Consider the following 16262-nt stretch of genomic DNA (forward strand, 5'->3'; position numbering starts at 1 on the left):
TCTTTTTTTCTTTCTTTTTTTTATTGGAGTATAGTTGATTTACAATGCTGTGTTAGTTTCTGCTGTACAGCAAAGTATGTCAGTTATACATATATCAGTACATATATCCACTCTTTTTTAGATTCTATTCCCATATAGGTCGTTACAGAGTATTGAATAGAGTTCCCTACGCTATACAGTAGGTTCTTATTAGTTATCTATTTTATACATAGTAGTGTGTATATGTCAATCCCAATCTCCAAATTTATCCCTCCCTCCCCTTTCCCCCTTGGTAACCATAAGTTTGTTTTCTACATCTGTGACTCAGTTTGTTTTGTAAATAGGTTCATTTGTAGAATTTTTTTAGATGCCACATATAAGCAGTATCATATGATATAGGATATCACTGTCATACTGTCATTGTCATATTGTCTTTGTCTGACTTACTTCACTCAATATGACAATCTCTAGGTCCATCCATGTCACTGCAAATAGCATTATTTTGTTCTTTGTATTATGCCAGTTAATCTTTAGTATTTATATAGTGCCTTGTACTATTTTCTCTGTTGATTATATGTATAACAGTGCCCTAAGCAAGTTTGTAAATTCCTTAGGATAGGTCACATGATAAAGATTTCCAAATTGGGGGCAAAGTTACAGAAACCTTCCAGGTCAGGTGGCTTCATAGGTAAAAATATACCAAACATTTAAGGACGTGATGATATGAATCCCATACAACTCTTCCAGAAAATAAAAGATGAGGAAACACTTCCCAACTTTTTGAAACTATTGAAACTATTACCCTGATGCTAAAACCAGATAAAAACACCACAAAAAACTACAGGTCAACATCCCTCATAAGGGACACAAAAAACCTTAAACAAATAAGCAAATTGAATTTAACAATATATAAAATATATATAAATAGATAAAATATAAAATATATAAAATAGATAATACACCATGACTAAGTGGTGTTTATCTCGGAAATGCAAAGTTAGTTCAACATTGAAAACCAGTTAATGCAGGAACTTCCCTGGTGGTCCAGTGGTTAAGAATCCGCCTTCCAGTGCAGGGGACTCAGGTTCAATCCCTGGTCGGGGAACTAAGATCCCACATGCAGCGGGGCAACTAAGCCCACACGCTGCAACTACTGAGCCTGCGCATCACAACTAGAGAGAAGCCTGTGCACCGCAACAAAGAGCCTGAGCACTGCAATGAAAGATCCCGCGTGCCACAAATAAGACCTGACACAGCCGAAAATAAATAAATAAATATTTTTAAAAAAGAGAAAACCAGTTAATGCAATTTGCCTTATCAGACAATAACAGAAAAACCATGTGATCATCCCAATAGGTGCAGAGAAAAGTGGTGACAAAATTCAACACATATTCATGATAAAAAACGCTAAGCAAATTAGATTTGGAGGGAACTTAACCAACTAAAGGAACATGTACCAAAAACCTACAACTGTATCATACTTGATAGTATGTTTTTTCACTAATGGTATACTTTCTCGCTAAGATCAGGAACAAGACAAAGATGTCTACTCCTACCACTCATACTAGAATGGCCCTAGCCATTGAAAAAAGGCAAGAAAAAGAAATAAAACACTTAGTCTGGAAAGGAAGGAATAAAACTTTTTCTCTGAATTTTTATTTTTTGCATTTTTATTTGCAGGCAAAATGATCATGTATATAGAAAATCCCAAGCAATCCACAAAAAAGAGACTAGTATTAATAATTGAGTTTAGCGGGGTCACAGGATACAAGGTCAATTTATAAAACTCAGTTGTACTTTATAATAGCATCAAAAAACATGAAATAGGGCTTCCCTGGTGGTGCAGTGGTTAGGATTCCGCCTGCCAATGCAGGGGACACGGGTTCGTGCCCCGGTCCGGGAAGATCCCACATGCCGTGGAGCGGCTAGGCCTGTGAGCCACAACTACTGAGGCTGCGCATCTGGAGCCTGTGCTCCGCAACGGAGAGGCCACGACAGTGAGAGGCCCGCGCACCACGATGAAGAGTGGCCCCTGCTCACCACAACTGGAGAAAGCCCTTGCACAGAAACGAAGACCCAACACAGCCAAAAATAAATAAATAAATAAATAAATTTATTAAAAAAAAAAAACAAAAAAAAACCCATGAAATATTTAGGAAAGGATAAATCTAACAAAATGTGTGCAAGAATTTTATGCTGAAAACTGCAGAACACTGATGAGAGAAATAAAAGAAAACCTAAATAAATGGAGCGATATCATGTTCATCAATGGAAGATGATATTAAGATGTCAATTCTCCCCAAAACTATTTACATCATCAAGTAATCTCAACCAAAATCCCAGCAGATTTTTTGTAGAAATTGACAAGCTGATTCTGAAATCTATATGGAAAAGCTAAGGCCCTGGAACAAACTACTTTAAAAGAACAAAGCTGGCTGATTCCCACCACCTGATTTCAAAGCTTATTATAAAGGTATAATAGTGAAGTCAATGTGGTATTGGTTAAAATACAGACCTACAGAGCAATGGAACAAGAGCCCCGAAAAAGTGACCCACACATACGGTCAACTGATTTTCAACAAAGGCGCTAAAGTAAATCAATGGAAAATGACAGTCTTTTGAACAAATGGTCCTGGAATATTGGTCATCCATCTGCCAAAAAATGAACTCAATCTATACCTCACACTGTATTATAAAATTAACACAAAATGCATCATAGATCTAAAGGTGCACCTAAGATCTCTAGAAAAAAGCATCAGAAAAATCTTTGTCACCATTGGTTTGGCAGAGAATCCTTACGACACAAAAAGCATAAACCATAAAAAAATTTTTTTTGATAAATGAAAACCTTGAAAATTGAAAAAATGAAAAATTTGTGCTCTTTAAGACATTGCAGAGAAATGAAAAGATAGCCACAGACTGGGAAGAAATATTTGTAAAACCCCTCTCTGATAAGGAATTTTTTGTGCAGAATATATAAAGAACTCTCCAACATTAAAAGAGGAAAACAGCCCAATTTTTAAAACAGCAAAAGCTTTGAAGAGACACTTCATCACAGATACAGATGGCAAATAAGCACATGAAAAGACAGTAGGCCCTCCTCTGCATCTGAGGGTTCCATATCTGCAGAACAAATTTTCAGAAAAATAAAATTACGTAAGTTCCAAAATGCAAAACTTGAATTTGCTCCCACACCAGAAACTATTTGCATAGCATTTACATTGTATTTACAACTATTTACATTGTATTAGGTATTATAAGTAATCTAGAGATGACAAAGTATATGGGGAGGATGTGCATAGGTTATATGCAAATACTACGCCACTTTATATGAGGGACTTAAGCATCTGCAGATTTTGGTATCCTGTGGGAGGAGATGGAGGGCAGCCACCCAGAAACCAATCCCCCAAGGATACCAAAGAATGACTGTAGTACTCAAAATTATTCAATATTAGGAAAATGCAAATTAAAACAATGAGATACCATTATACACCTATTAGAATGGAGAAAATAAAATCTGACAATACCAATTGCCGGTGAGGATGCAGAGCAACTGGAACTCACATACATTGCTAATGGGAATGCAAAATGGTATAGCCACTTTCAAAAGTCTGACAGTCTCTTGTTAAACATACACTTATCATTTGACTGTCACACCACTCCCTTGCCAAAAACTGGAAACAACCCAAATGTCCATTAACTAAGTAATGGATGAACAAATTGTGGTATATCCATACAATGGAATACTTAGCAATAAAAAGGGAAAAACCACTGATAATGAAACATGTATGAATCTCAAAAGCATTATATGAAGGAAGCCAGACACAAAAGGCTATACATTGTATGATTCCATTTATATGACATTCTGGAAAAGGCAAAACTGTAAAGTCAGAAATCAGATCAGTAGTTGCCAAGGAGCTAGGGTGAGTGAAGTGGATTGACTGTGAAGAGCCTGAGGCAACCATTTTGGTTCATGGAAATATCAATATTATGTTTTGACTGTGGCAGAGGTTACATGACTACACATTTGTCAAATGTCATCAAAGTGCACATGTGTGAAGTGTGACTTTCAGTATCTGTAAATTATGCCTCAGTAAACTGAACCATGAAGAACAAAACAGATTCCCGAAGTTGTGATCTATCTCATTCTACGTGGAACAAGTTTACCTTTTCCCCACACATTCCTAAATAAATCTTTTAAACGACAGATCTATCCTCATTTGTAACGAGACAAATAATACTTTTTGAGCATTCCCGAGGCCTGATAGGTACTTTACATGTATTATCTCATGAAATTATTCCACCAGCCCTATGAAACTGAGGTTAAGAGGTTTGGATAATTCTAAAGTTGCCGTTTAAACCCGAGTATGCGGACTACCAAGGTCATCTTTCCCTCTGTACCTTGCTGCTTTCCCAATTCCCCAAAGACAAGGACTAAACTTTTTTTTTTTTTTTTTTTAGTAAATTTATGTATTTATTTATTTATGGCTGAGTTGGGTCTTCGTTGTTGCGAGCAGGGGCTACTCTTCGTTGCAGTGTGCAGGCTTCTCACTGTGGTGGCTTCTCTCGTTACGGAGCACGGGCTCTAGGCGCGCGGGCTTCAGTAGTTGTGGCGCACAGGCTTAGTTGCTCTGTGGCATGTGGGATCTTCCTGGACCAGGGCTGGAACCCATGTCGCCTGCATTGGCAGGCGGATTCCTAACCACTGTGCCACCAGGGAAGCCCAGGGACTAAATTTTATATTCTTCACTATGTCTAACATCTTACAACCAAATAAAAACTGACACTGGTGAAAAACAAGAAACAACTTCCCAAACTGAGTACCTTATCAAGTGTAGGATCTAAAGAAAGACACTTTTCTGGGGAAAATCCTCCCTTTCCCACTCTACTCCTACCATCTCTGGTTTAGTAACAGCCCATCAAAAGGAGGCACTCATTTATTCTCCCTAGTTCCTCTCTGCAACTTCCCAGCCCTGCAAGACATCACAAACTCAGATGGCCCTGGGGATGAGGCTAATCTGTTAATACTCCACAGACAGCAATTTCTATGTACATAGAATGATGATCCAAGATCATCTTTCTCAGGAATTATTTTCTTAACTAAGGAAGTTTACTGTTTTATTGAATAAAATCAGTCACATCACTTCATTTGTATTCCCTCATACAGTCCAAGATTATCACTTCAATTGCCAACTTTCTTAACTATGGCATTTAACAAATCTTCACTAAACAACTAATCCCATCCCAAGCTTAAGAGGTACTGAAGACAAGTGGCCCCATTCTGACACTGTTCTCAGTTACAATGCTTTAGTTGTAAGTAACAGAAAATCCAATCAGGAATTTTCTTCTCTCACATAAAAAGTTAGGTGGTAGGGAAGTTCCAGAGTTAATTCAGTGGTTCAAAAGTCATCAAAGGCCAAATTTTTTCCATTTTTCTATTCTGGCATCCTTAGGATGTTGGCAATTATTATTTCATAGTATCCTCACAATAAGCCTGTGATTTTCATTAAAGCTGCTGCCTAACGGTTGCCTAGTATGAGGAAGACAATTTTCTCACATGTACTTTGGAAGGCAATTTAGAAGTACCTATAGAATTTTTTTTTTAATGTGTATATCTTTTTTTGTGTGTGTGTGTATATCTTTTGATCTAGCAATTCCACTTCTAAGAATTCATCTCAGAAATTGTTAAGTGGACAAAAACAGGCATGAAGACGTTCATTACAAAATTTTTTTTAATGGTAAAAAATGAGAAACAGCCTAAAATACCCATCAATAGGGTGTGCTTACTTAAATTGAGAGACTCATATAATGGAATACATCATAGCTGTTTAACATGGAACTATGTGCAAGTTTTGTTGATAACAGCGGAACTGCAAAGAGTATGTGTGCATAAATAAATAAAAATACCTATGACACTAAAAAGGCAGCAGGGGATTCCTGGCGGTCCAGTGGTTAGGACTCTGCACTTTCACTGCCAAGGGCCTGGGTTCCATCCCTGGTCGGGGAACTAAGATCCCACAAATTGCGGCAAGGCCAAAAAAAAAAAAAGGCAACAAAAGCAAAAACAGATAAACTGGATTACATCAAAATTTAAAAATTCCATGTATCAAAAGACAATGAACAGAATGAAAAGACAACCCACAGAATGGGAGAAAATATTTGCAAATCATTTATTTAAGCCAGAATATGTAAAGAACTCCTTCAAACTAACAAAAAATAAACTGTTTAAAAATAGGCAGAGGACTTGAATAGACATTTCTCCAAAGAAGACAAGCTAATGACCAATAAACATATGAAAAGATGCTCAACATCACTAATCATTATGGAAATACAAATCAAAACTACAACCTCACAACCATTAGGATGACTGCTATAAAAGACAGAAGTTTCACCTCTCCGAAGAATCGACAAGATGGCAGAAATGGAGCAGAAGCAGACCTTTTGCAATTTCACCAACAGCAGCGTGGACCTTGTAGGACGTGTCCTACAAGCAGCTGGTACAGCTGTACAGCACCCAGCTACTGCTGAACCAGGACTGCCAAGGAAGCAGCACACCCTGCTAAAGCGCCAGTGCAAGGCCAAGAAGGAGGCACTGCCCAAGGAGACGCCTGAGGTGGTAAAGACGCACCTGCAGGACATCATCATCCTGCCTGAGATGGTGGAGAGCATGGTGGGCGTCTACAAGGTCAAGACCTTCAACCAGGTGGAATCAAGCCTGAGTTCTCAATCACCTACACAGCCAGGTTGGCATCGGGGTCACTCCTCTGGCTTCACCCCCTTCAAGTAGCCTGCTCGGCCAATAAAGTCACAGACTTCTCTTAAAAAAAAAAAAAAGTTGTTTTGCCAAGGATGTGAAGAAATGCAACCTTTGTGCACTGTTGATGAGAAAGTAAAATGGTAAAGCCGCTGTGGAAAACAGTATGATGGTTACTCAAAAATCTACAGAGAATATACTCAAAAGAACTGAAAGCAGGGTCTCGAAGATTCACAGCAGCATTATTTACAAAAGTCAAAAAGTGGAAGCAACCCAAATGTCTATCGACAGTTAAATGTATAAACAAAATGTGGTATACATACACGCAATATTATTCAGCCTTAGAAAGGAAGGAAATCCTGACACATTCTACAACATGGATGAAACTTGAGGACATTATGCTAAGTGAAATAAGTCAGTCACAAAAAGACAAATATTGTATGATTCCACTTATATGAGGTACCTAATCAAACTCAGAAACAAAAAATCAAATCCAGGGGCTGAGGGGAGGGATGGTTAAGTTGTTGTTTAATAGGTACAGTTTGTTTTTTGCAAGATAAAAAAGTTCTAAAGATTGGTTGCATAACCATGTGAATATACTTAACACTACTGAGCTGTACACTTTAAAATGGTGAAGATAGGGACTTCCCTGGCGGTCCAGTGTTTAGGACTCCACGCTTCCGTTTCAGGGGGCAGAGGTTCCCTGCTTGGGGAACTGAGATCCCACAAGCCGCGAAGCACGGCCAAAAAAATAAAATAAATAAATAAGATGGTTAAGATAGTAAATATTATGTGTATTTTACTAAAATTAAAAATTTTACCTAAAAGAAATTTTAAAGTAATACCAAAATGAGAATCAAACCAAGCTATACATATCTGTAAAGAGTTCAGAAAGCACCTGTTAACAGTGGTTATTTATGGAGAACACTGATGGGAAAAGGAGGGACTTTTGTTTTCTGCTCTGTATATTTCTGTATAGTTTACATTTGATCATAAACGTGTATTAAGCTAATGCTTTTTAATATTTAAAAATTCCACTGGATATAATTTTTAAATTAAAATTAAATTCTAAGTAGTAACAGACTTAAATTCTCATGCCACCTTAAGTTTTACCAAGCATCCCCTCAAAAAAGCATGCCACAAGTATGTGGTTATGATCAGTTCTAATAGGAATAATTAATTAGGGAAAAGATCCTGTGTCATCCAGTTAACATGAGATGGTGCTATTAGGTGTTCCCCAGGAAATGCCCGTGACACTTCCTGGCTAATAATGCCTTAATCCAAATTAGACAGAGATCCACTCTCTAATCCTGAAATTGACAAATGTGATACAATAATATTTGGTGCCTGCATATACAAAATTCTAGCATTTTCAAACTATTCTTATCCTTCTTTCTCCCTACTTACTACTAACAGAACACCAGGCCCGAATCAGCACTTACTTTTCGGAGCCTGATTCTCCTCCCACCCCTCACTTCAAGAATGTTACAAGAGAGTTCGTGGGTGGTTAGCAAGACCCCTTCAGAAACCAACAGCCATTCCAGAAAAATAACCGCTCACATACCAAGGGCTGCCAACAAGAGCAGCTTCCCAGCAGCATGTTTTAATAACCTTAATGAAGCAGACAGCAACTCCTTCTGTAATACAAATTCTGGTTGGAAGAAAAGATCTCCAGATTGTGGAAAAGTACCACTCAAAAAGTAAACACCACAGGCTCCAGTACAGCAGGAAAGCAAGCAGAGATTTCTAAATACAGAGCTCAATTTTAAGAGTTCACTGTACCTTATTTCTCACTATCACCACTTGCTCTGTCAAAAATAGACCTTTCCATGTCTTGATCCATTCAGGATAAACCACAGCAGGCACAGCTTTGCTTACATAGGGCAGCCAGGTCAGAAAGGCCATACAGGGAAATGGAAAAAGCAGCCAGCAGGTTTTCTTAGGGATTATACTGCTCCAGTTTTTATCCTGCTTCCCAGCTGTTTTGGTGCCATGAAAGCTGCAGGGAGGTCTTTGCTCTGCTCTCAAAAAGCTTTTCACCAGAAAGGCTGAAGCAGTCTCAGGACTGCAACTCCCTCTGCTGCCCAATGTTTTCTTTGCATGCTGTAGCAGGTTCAATTGAATTTCAAACTCAAATATGTTAAAAGAGCTAAAGCAGCCCTTTATTTCAAAGTATGACCAAACAGGCACAAGTTCAAATGGAGTGGAACAGCTAGAATGCCAAGTTCTAAGCTGGACTGATTTCTACACTCACCAACAAATCTCCTCTGTCTCATGAAGTGATTCTTTTACTCAGTTTAAAGAAAAGTTCTGTATCTCCCTCATAGGCACTTGGAAAAGCAGGAACTGGACTTTTTGCTTCTTCCTTACCTACCCTTAATAATACTGCCCATTACCAGAATTTAAGGTAGGCCTTATTCATCTTTCAAGATTCAACTTAAATAACACTTAGCATGTGGTATTGAAGCTATGTTTGTCAGTCTGTTTCACTGTATATATTCAACTAATAGCAGATGCTCTATAACCATTTAACAGAATTCTAACTAGAACAACCCTGAGATATTGGGGCAAGAGAGAACTGACCACATAATTCAATTAGGAAATAAGCAATTACTGGAAGAGGAACCAAAATTCTTGGAGATAAGAATAGAAGAGGTGTTTCCCCAACTAACATACTATTGTTCTGCCTAACAACAACTTACCAGTGTTGCCTGTGGGTCTTTTTCAGGTTACCAATCTCACAAAGTCTCCCTCCAGTTAACTCTTAACAGAGCTCCTTTTTTAACAAACTTTCATTCTTTGCCTATATCCAAATACTTCTCACATTCTGACCTTAGTGATAAAAGAATTCACAAAGGCCTTACACAATAACTCTAAGAGAGTGCTAAGCAAATACTGAGCTACTATAATGTCCCCAACCTATTGTGGTTAGAAACCCTTGTGTCCCAGCATTCAGAATTAGAACTGATGATGAAGACATATATTGGCACCATAATCTTTACTTTTGTGAACACTCCCCTTCTCCACCACCCAATATCAGAAGATTACATGTCGGGTAGAATTCCTACTCTTTGCCTTAAGAATCTACAGATCCCAGTTCTGTGAAAAGCAAATGCCCAGGACAAGTACCATCTTCAGAAAACCTTAAAATAAATACTAACAGCTAATGGTGCCATTGTGTAAAAACTCTCTACAACTGGATAAAAGAAAACAATGTAAATATTTTAATAAAAACAATCCCACAGCATTTATTGTCATCTGGTAATAACATAAAGGTGAGCAAAACAATATGAATAAATGCTTTAGAACTACACTTCTAACAAAGCACACCTAAAAAAACTGTATTGCCTTCTCAACAATTTCTCACTTCATTGATCATTTCTAGTTGGAGACACTTTGGAGCAGAGTAATGTTATCTCCTTTTAGCATGATCCGACCTGCAACACAAAATTAAAAAAAAAAAAAAGCTATTAATAGCCACTCAGACAACTTTGTAACCACCTTTTAGCCTCAGAATTTCAGATCATTCTTGAGTGATTTTGAAAATGCTTTCTCTCTTGTGAAGGTATGTGACATTTTCCAATATTCATATATTGAAAGGTTGTGTATATTAGACCATATGCACTTTTCCAACAATAACCTAATGAAGGTTGAGAAATGTTATTTTACGAAAAGTAGTTTCTGTAGACTAAGTCAACTACACCAACATTTCCTAATGCTCCAAGTTTGTAGAAGTTGAGAAATTAGTTTTTTTAGGAAATGCAGCATATTTACTATAACCCTTTTCTTACAGTTCTTAATATAATAGATTTCATCCTGAGATACACAAACTTGTTTAAGTTTTACCTAACATTTTCTAAACTTATTTGAGCAGAGAATACTTTTTTCCTGAGAAATATCTATAAATATCTTCAGGAACACTGGTGTTCAGTAAAATGGTTTGACAAATGCTAATCAACACCAATAGCAATTAAATTGTTTCACTTTCCCAGGCTTCTACAACAGGTAATATTAATCTGTTCTACAAGGTGGATATTACCATGGGAAATCAACACTTTGCAAATAATTTATAAATAACATCAGTAAGGTTAGCTTGGCCTTCCTGGCAAGACATGTTTAAATTTGAAAAATCCAGGCTTTCACAAGAATAGCTTAAGCAGGAAAAAGCAAAGCAAAACATTATACCACTCCTTAGAATCTACTTTCCACATAGCTAGTATAGGCTCAAGAGAATCCTCAAGGACTGGAAGAAAGAGGCACCTGAAACCCACCACTGATAAAAATACCAGTGAGCTCTGAAGTGGGGCATTAAACAATTAAAGACAAAATGCCTAAATAAACCTCAAGTTAATGGAGTTTTAACAGAAATGATTCAGTAGGTCTTGATGAAGCCATGAATCCTAAAGAACGTGGGTTAAGAAATTGCCTTCGGGGCTTCCCCGGTGGCGCAGTGGTTGAGAATCTGCCTGCCAATGCAGGGGACACGGGTTTGAGCCCTGGTCTGGGAGGATCCCACAGGCCGCGGAGCAACTGGGCCCGTGAGCCACAATTACTGAGCCTGCGCATCTAGAGCCTGTGCTCCGCAACAAGAGAGGCCGCGATAGTGAGAGGCCCGCGCACAGCGATGAAGAGTGGCCCCACTTGCCACAACTAGAGAAAGCCCTCGCACAGAAACGAAGACCCAACACAGCCATAAATAAATAAATTAAAAAATATATATTTAAAAAAAAAAAAGAAATTGCCTTCACTGTTCAAATATTTTAAAATTTCTACTATGTGGCATGCACTGAGTTAGGCACTGAGCATATTAGGGAACAAAAAAGACAGGACTCATGCACTAATGCAGCATGTGGTCCAGTGGCAGAGACATTAATAATCCCAGTAATGAATATTTTACTACAAACTCAGCACAGCACACCCTTCATCAATCCCCACCCCAAGCAAAACAAAACCAAACCCTGGCAGGAAGTGACATTTGATCTGAGTCCCAAGAAACAGGTGACAGCATATACAAAGATTTATGATGGGACAAATGTGCAGACTCCAAGAACTGAAAGAAGTGTGGGTGAAGCTCAGAAAATGAAGTGCAAAGTGATACAAAATGAGCAGAGGGAGATAAGGCCAGATCATGAAGGACCTTGAAGGATACTTTAAAGATGTCCTTATCCTATGAGCAATAAGAAGCCATTGAAGGATTTCTAGCAAAGAGATGACAAGTTCAGATTAGTGTTTTAAATAAAAGATGACAGGAGCCTGCAGAGCAAACTGGAGGGGGCTGAGGTAGTTGCAGAGAAATTTATTAGCAAACTGAATAGAACTGGTGCCATTCAGTATGGCAGGGAACACTAAAATAGCTCTAAATAGTGTGTGAGGGGTTGGAACTGAGTTTGATTTCTGATATGCTAACTTTGAGGAGCCTTTGAGACATCCAGGTAGAAATGTTGAGTAGGCTCAGAGAGATCTAGAGCTACAAATGTAAATTTGGAAGTCAACATATAAATGCAATTTAAGGTGCAGTCTTGAGTGCCTAGGAAAATAATACTGAATGACAGGAGGACCTAGAACCAAGACTTGAGCAACTCCAACAGTTAATGGCTGGGTCCTAAAGAATGAATATATAAAAGTCTGAAAAAGGAACAACTAGTAATGAGAAGCAAAAACCTGACTATAGTATCACAGAGCCAAATGCTGCTTAGAGCTCAATAAAATGAGGACCATTAGATTTAACACCATTAGTCTTTGGTAACCTTTGTGAGAGCTCTCTGAGTGGAGAGACAAAAGCAAAAATGGAGTGGGGTAAAGAATAAGTGGCAAAGGATGATTTCAAGAGTATATTTCTCTCCCAAATAATAACTTCTCAAATGCAAACTAAATTTAAACATGAAATGAGTTGCAATTCAATTCTGCAAGTGAATAAAAATTTCTACAATTCTTTAAGGCCATCTATAGTCTTACCCAGTTGTTTTCTTGACTTTGTTTTAGAATGAATCTCTTCTGCATCATCTAATACGAGGTTCATATACTCATCAAAACCCTAGAAAAATAAGCCAATTGACTGTCATCTTCACGTAAGAGCATATCCAAACCATTCTAAATGAAAATGGCTATATATAGAGATGCTAACTTCAGAAACTCACCTCTCCACTGATCTTTTAGCTGAAACACCACCTCCCCGTCCTAAGCCTTTTTTTTTTTGGCCACGCCGCATGGCTTGCAGGATCTCAATTCCCCGACCAGGGATTGAACCCGGGCCACGGCAGTGAAAGCCCGGAACCCTACCCACTAGGCCACCAGGAAACTCCTTAAGCCTCTTTTTAAATAAAGGAAGATGGAATGTACTTCATATTACTTCTGGAACCTTTGGGACTTAAGATTTCATTAACTATGCCAAACAGCCATTTCCCTTATCTTCTATAACGTGCTCAATATAGTGTGTGTACATATATGAATTAACTCTTCCCATGTTCCCCACAAGACACTATCACCACCAACCACCGTGCTTGTTTTCCAACTAGTAAACAGGGAAGGGGAGATTATTGATGGAATCTACACTGTCTAAAAGAAATACCAGAGTCGTAGCATAACACTTCCATCCATATCTTCCTTTTTAACAACACTATTTAGGCTATTCTGCCATCGTGGACATCTTATTTAACTAACCCCACCCAGTTCTATTCAGGTATCACCTAACCCAGAACTAATACTCCATTAATCCCATCTCCCCCGCCCCATTTTATTTCTTTTGACCCCTCCTTTAAAGACTAATACTGTTGTTTAAATAATTTTCTAGTAATTTTCCCTCTCTTTTATGAATTACCTAATCCCTATCAAGCAGAACAATGAGACAAGGATAGTGGGTCCTGAAGAACTTTCTGTGGGTTGGGTCTTTTGACTTTTTGTATATCGCTCTGCTGGCTATCTTTTGGTAAATCTTTTTCTATGAACAAACTGCTCTGAGATAAAATATCTTGGGTACTCACAATGATACAGCCCTCTATCCGCATATTCACTTGCTCATAAAGCCACACCTGAATCCGAGATCTCTGAAATAATCAACAAAAATAGAAATGTTAAGAAATAAGTAAATAAAATCCAACCACTTTGGTCAAACAACAGACAAACATGGCTCCTAAAAATACTTTAACAAATAAAAGCCAAGACTAGTTACTTATCAAGAAACATTCTCACTTAATAAATGCTATATTGGAACAAGTTAATAATTTTCCTGTGAACTTAGGACTCAATCATATTTCCACTGCTTCTAGTCTCTATACATTTAGAGTGAAAATCTGTGACAGGATAGCATTTAAAAGGGCTTCTTTCTTATCTGCTATAGCAAAATCCAGCTCCAAGACAGCTTTCTCTAGGTACTCGTTCTCTATGTCTCACACCTAATAATCAAGAGGGGGACCCTCAATTCCTGTGATTAAAAATTACAAGAGCTTGAAATTAATCTGTTTTTCAATTGTGTTGTCACACACTAAAGTTTGTCAGAACAACAGGAGCCACATTTTCTTTCAGAGATAAATACTCCGCCTTGTCAAATCAAATTTTGAGTTGCTAAAAATCCCCTCAAAGGAAAGAAGGCTGCCACTAAATCCTCTGAACCTATCCTTCCTGTCTTCCTTTTTTCGTGTCTTTTCTATATATATAAGTGTGTCCTCCACCCCGCAAAGTGCTAAACACACCACTTTATGACCTAGTTTAAAGCCGACTGAACTTTTCTTCCAGTGTCTCATCCTAAAGGGAAGGGCGAAAGGTTCCAATGTTCTGGTCATACCCACTGCAACAAAAGTACCCAATTACCACTGTCATGTCAACCAATAATTACTTTTTGAAATTAGTAATTTTGGTCTTGTAAATTAATTAAACCCTCGCAATCTCCAGTTTCATCTACTTTTAACTCTAGAACAATGATCAGACAGGATGAAACAAACAGCCAAATAAATTCACCTTTAACTTAAAAAGTAATTATGAAACAGTTAACAACAAACAACTTACATTTTGCAAGTATCTGAAGATGAGATTCTGCAGCAGTAGTTAAGGAAAAAATACACGTATAGCATAGACTGGTCAATCCTACCCCCATCTCACTTTTCTGAACGCGACGTCTGTGCCTATGCAAAGTGCCCAACTAGGCACCCATTTGGGGCTCCCTAAACACTGTAAACGAATCCCCTCCCACTCTCATTCTCCTTGAGTTTCTTCGGCGCCGACATCGTCCTCAGGCACGAGACCGATAACTCCCGCTTTCACTGAGTACTTAACTAAGGTTGTCTTCCAACAGCTCACCCCCGCCATTCCTGCATTTCCCACCGCAGGGGTCCGCCAAGCCCACCTCCCACCCGTAACTGCTTCTTCAACTACCCGCGCTTTCTCCCAGTCTCGGCCGCCCCAGGGGCTCATGGGATGAGGGGCCGGACTCCGCTCCCTCCGTCTGCTCCTTCGCCCCCCCATTTCCTGGCCCGAACCTCCTACTTCTCACATCCCGAGTAGGATACGATTGGCTGCACCATCACCTTCTGCACCTTCTGGCCCTGGCCCCGGTACGCCATGGTGGAAGCTCACAAAGACCACACTATCCCGCACACTACCTCAAAAAGCAACTTCCGGAATAAAGAGCCGGAAGCGGAAGTGCATGGTGCTCGCGGGGCGACCTGGGAGGCTCCTGGAAAATACCTCTCTAGCCACGGGCTCCGCTTATCTCGGTGCTTTGTAGCAACTGCGGCGACTGCATTTTGGAACGTGGGTTGGTCCTACAGCGCCACCTAAAGGGAGGCTGGAGGAGGAGCCTAGCGGCTTCGGTTGTGCGGCGGCTGGCGGGAGGCGGTGCACAGCGCTTGGCCATCGCGACTTCATTTTCTGAGTCCGCTTTAAGAGCCAGATCGTCCCATTGCGTACCTCTGTCTGTGAAATAGGTTGGTTTAGTGCTTTTTCTAAGGCCGATTTCCCTGGAATTTAGGCTTGATAGCAGCGTTGTGGTGGGGTAGGGCCGCAAGAAGCCCAAACTCAGGGCTCCCACAGCTGACACTTTCGGCCACAGACAATCCGAATTCAAAAGCCAGATGCTCTGGTTTGCTCCAGTAACCGATTCAACTCTCATCAACTTTGTGAGGAGTTATTGTAAGGTGGCAACAGAAGATCTATGTAGCGTGAAAACCCTGAAGTCTGATTTCTGGCCTCAAATCTGGCACTGTTATAGTGTGTGACCAAGAATAAGTTATTCAGCCTCGGACTTCACTGGTGGCGTAGTGGTTGAGAATCCTCCTGCCAATGCAGGGGACACGGGTACGAGCCCTGGCCCGGGAAGATCCCACATGCCGCGGAGCAACTAAGCCCGTGCGCCACAACTACTGAGCCTGCGCTCTAGAGCCTGTGAGCCACAACTACTGAGTCTGCGTACTGCAACTACTGAAGCCCGCGAGCCTAGAGCCCTGGCTCTGCAACAAGAGAAGCCACTGCAGTGAGAAGCCCGTGCACCGCAATGGAGAGCAGCCCCCGCTCACCGCAACCAGAGAAAGCCAGCATA

At 39.6% G+C, this 16262-nt stretch overlaps 1 protein-coding gene and 1 pseudogene across 3 annotated transcripts in view; one reads left to right on the top strand and one right to left on the bottom strand.

The window, feature by feature from the left end:
- The window catches only part of SNRPE (small nuclear ribonucleoprotein polypeptide E), a 111780-nt gene extending 96428 nt beyond the window's left edge, over positions 1–15352 (bottom strand). Inside the window, exons 1-5 of one of the 3 annotated variants that reach the window (XM_061185507.1) lie at positions 15253–15352; positions 14735–14761; positions 13714–13776; positions 12689–12767; positions 9980–10170 (exon numbers count right to left, since the gene is read on the bottom strand). In XM_061185507.1, coding sequence (XP_061041490.1) covers positions 10115–10170; positions 12689–12767; positions 13714–13776; positions 14735–14761; positions 15253–15288 — 261 coding nt within the window. In that variant the 5' untranslated portion in view covers positions 15289–15352 and the 3' untranslated portion in view covers positions 9980–10114. Of the gene's footprint in view, positions 1–9979; positions 10171–12688; positions 12768–13713; positions 13777–14734; positions 14762–15234 lie in introns of those variants that run through there. The other 2 variants (XM_061185506.1, XM_061185508.1) reach the window with 2 other exon arrangements.
- Positions 6392–6766, top strand: LOC133088423 (small ribosomal subunit protein uS19-like; annotated as a pseudogene).
- Positions 15353–16262: the final 910 nt, after the last annotated feature.

This window comes from Eubalaena glacialis, chromosome 3 (genome assembly GCF_028564815.1).
Source record: "Eubalaena glacialis isolate mEubGla1 chromosome 3, mEubGla1.1.hap2.+ XY, whole genome shotgun sequence".
NCBI classification, from domain to species: domain Eukaryota; kingdom Metazoa; phylum Chordata; class Mammalia; order Artiodactyla; family Balaenidae; genus Eubalaena; species Eubalaena glacialis.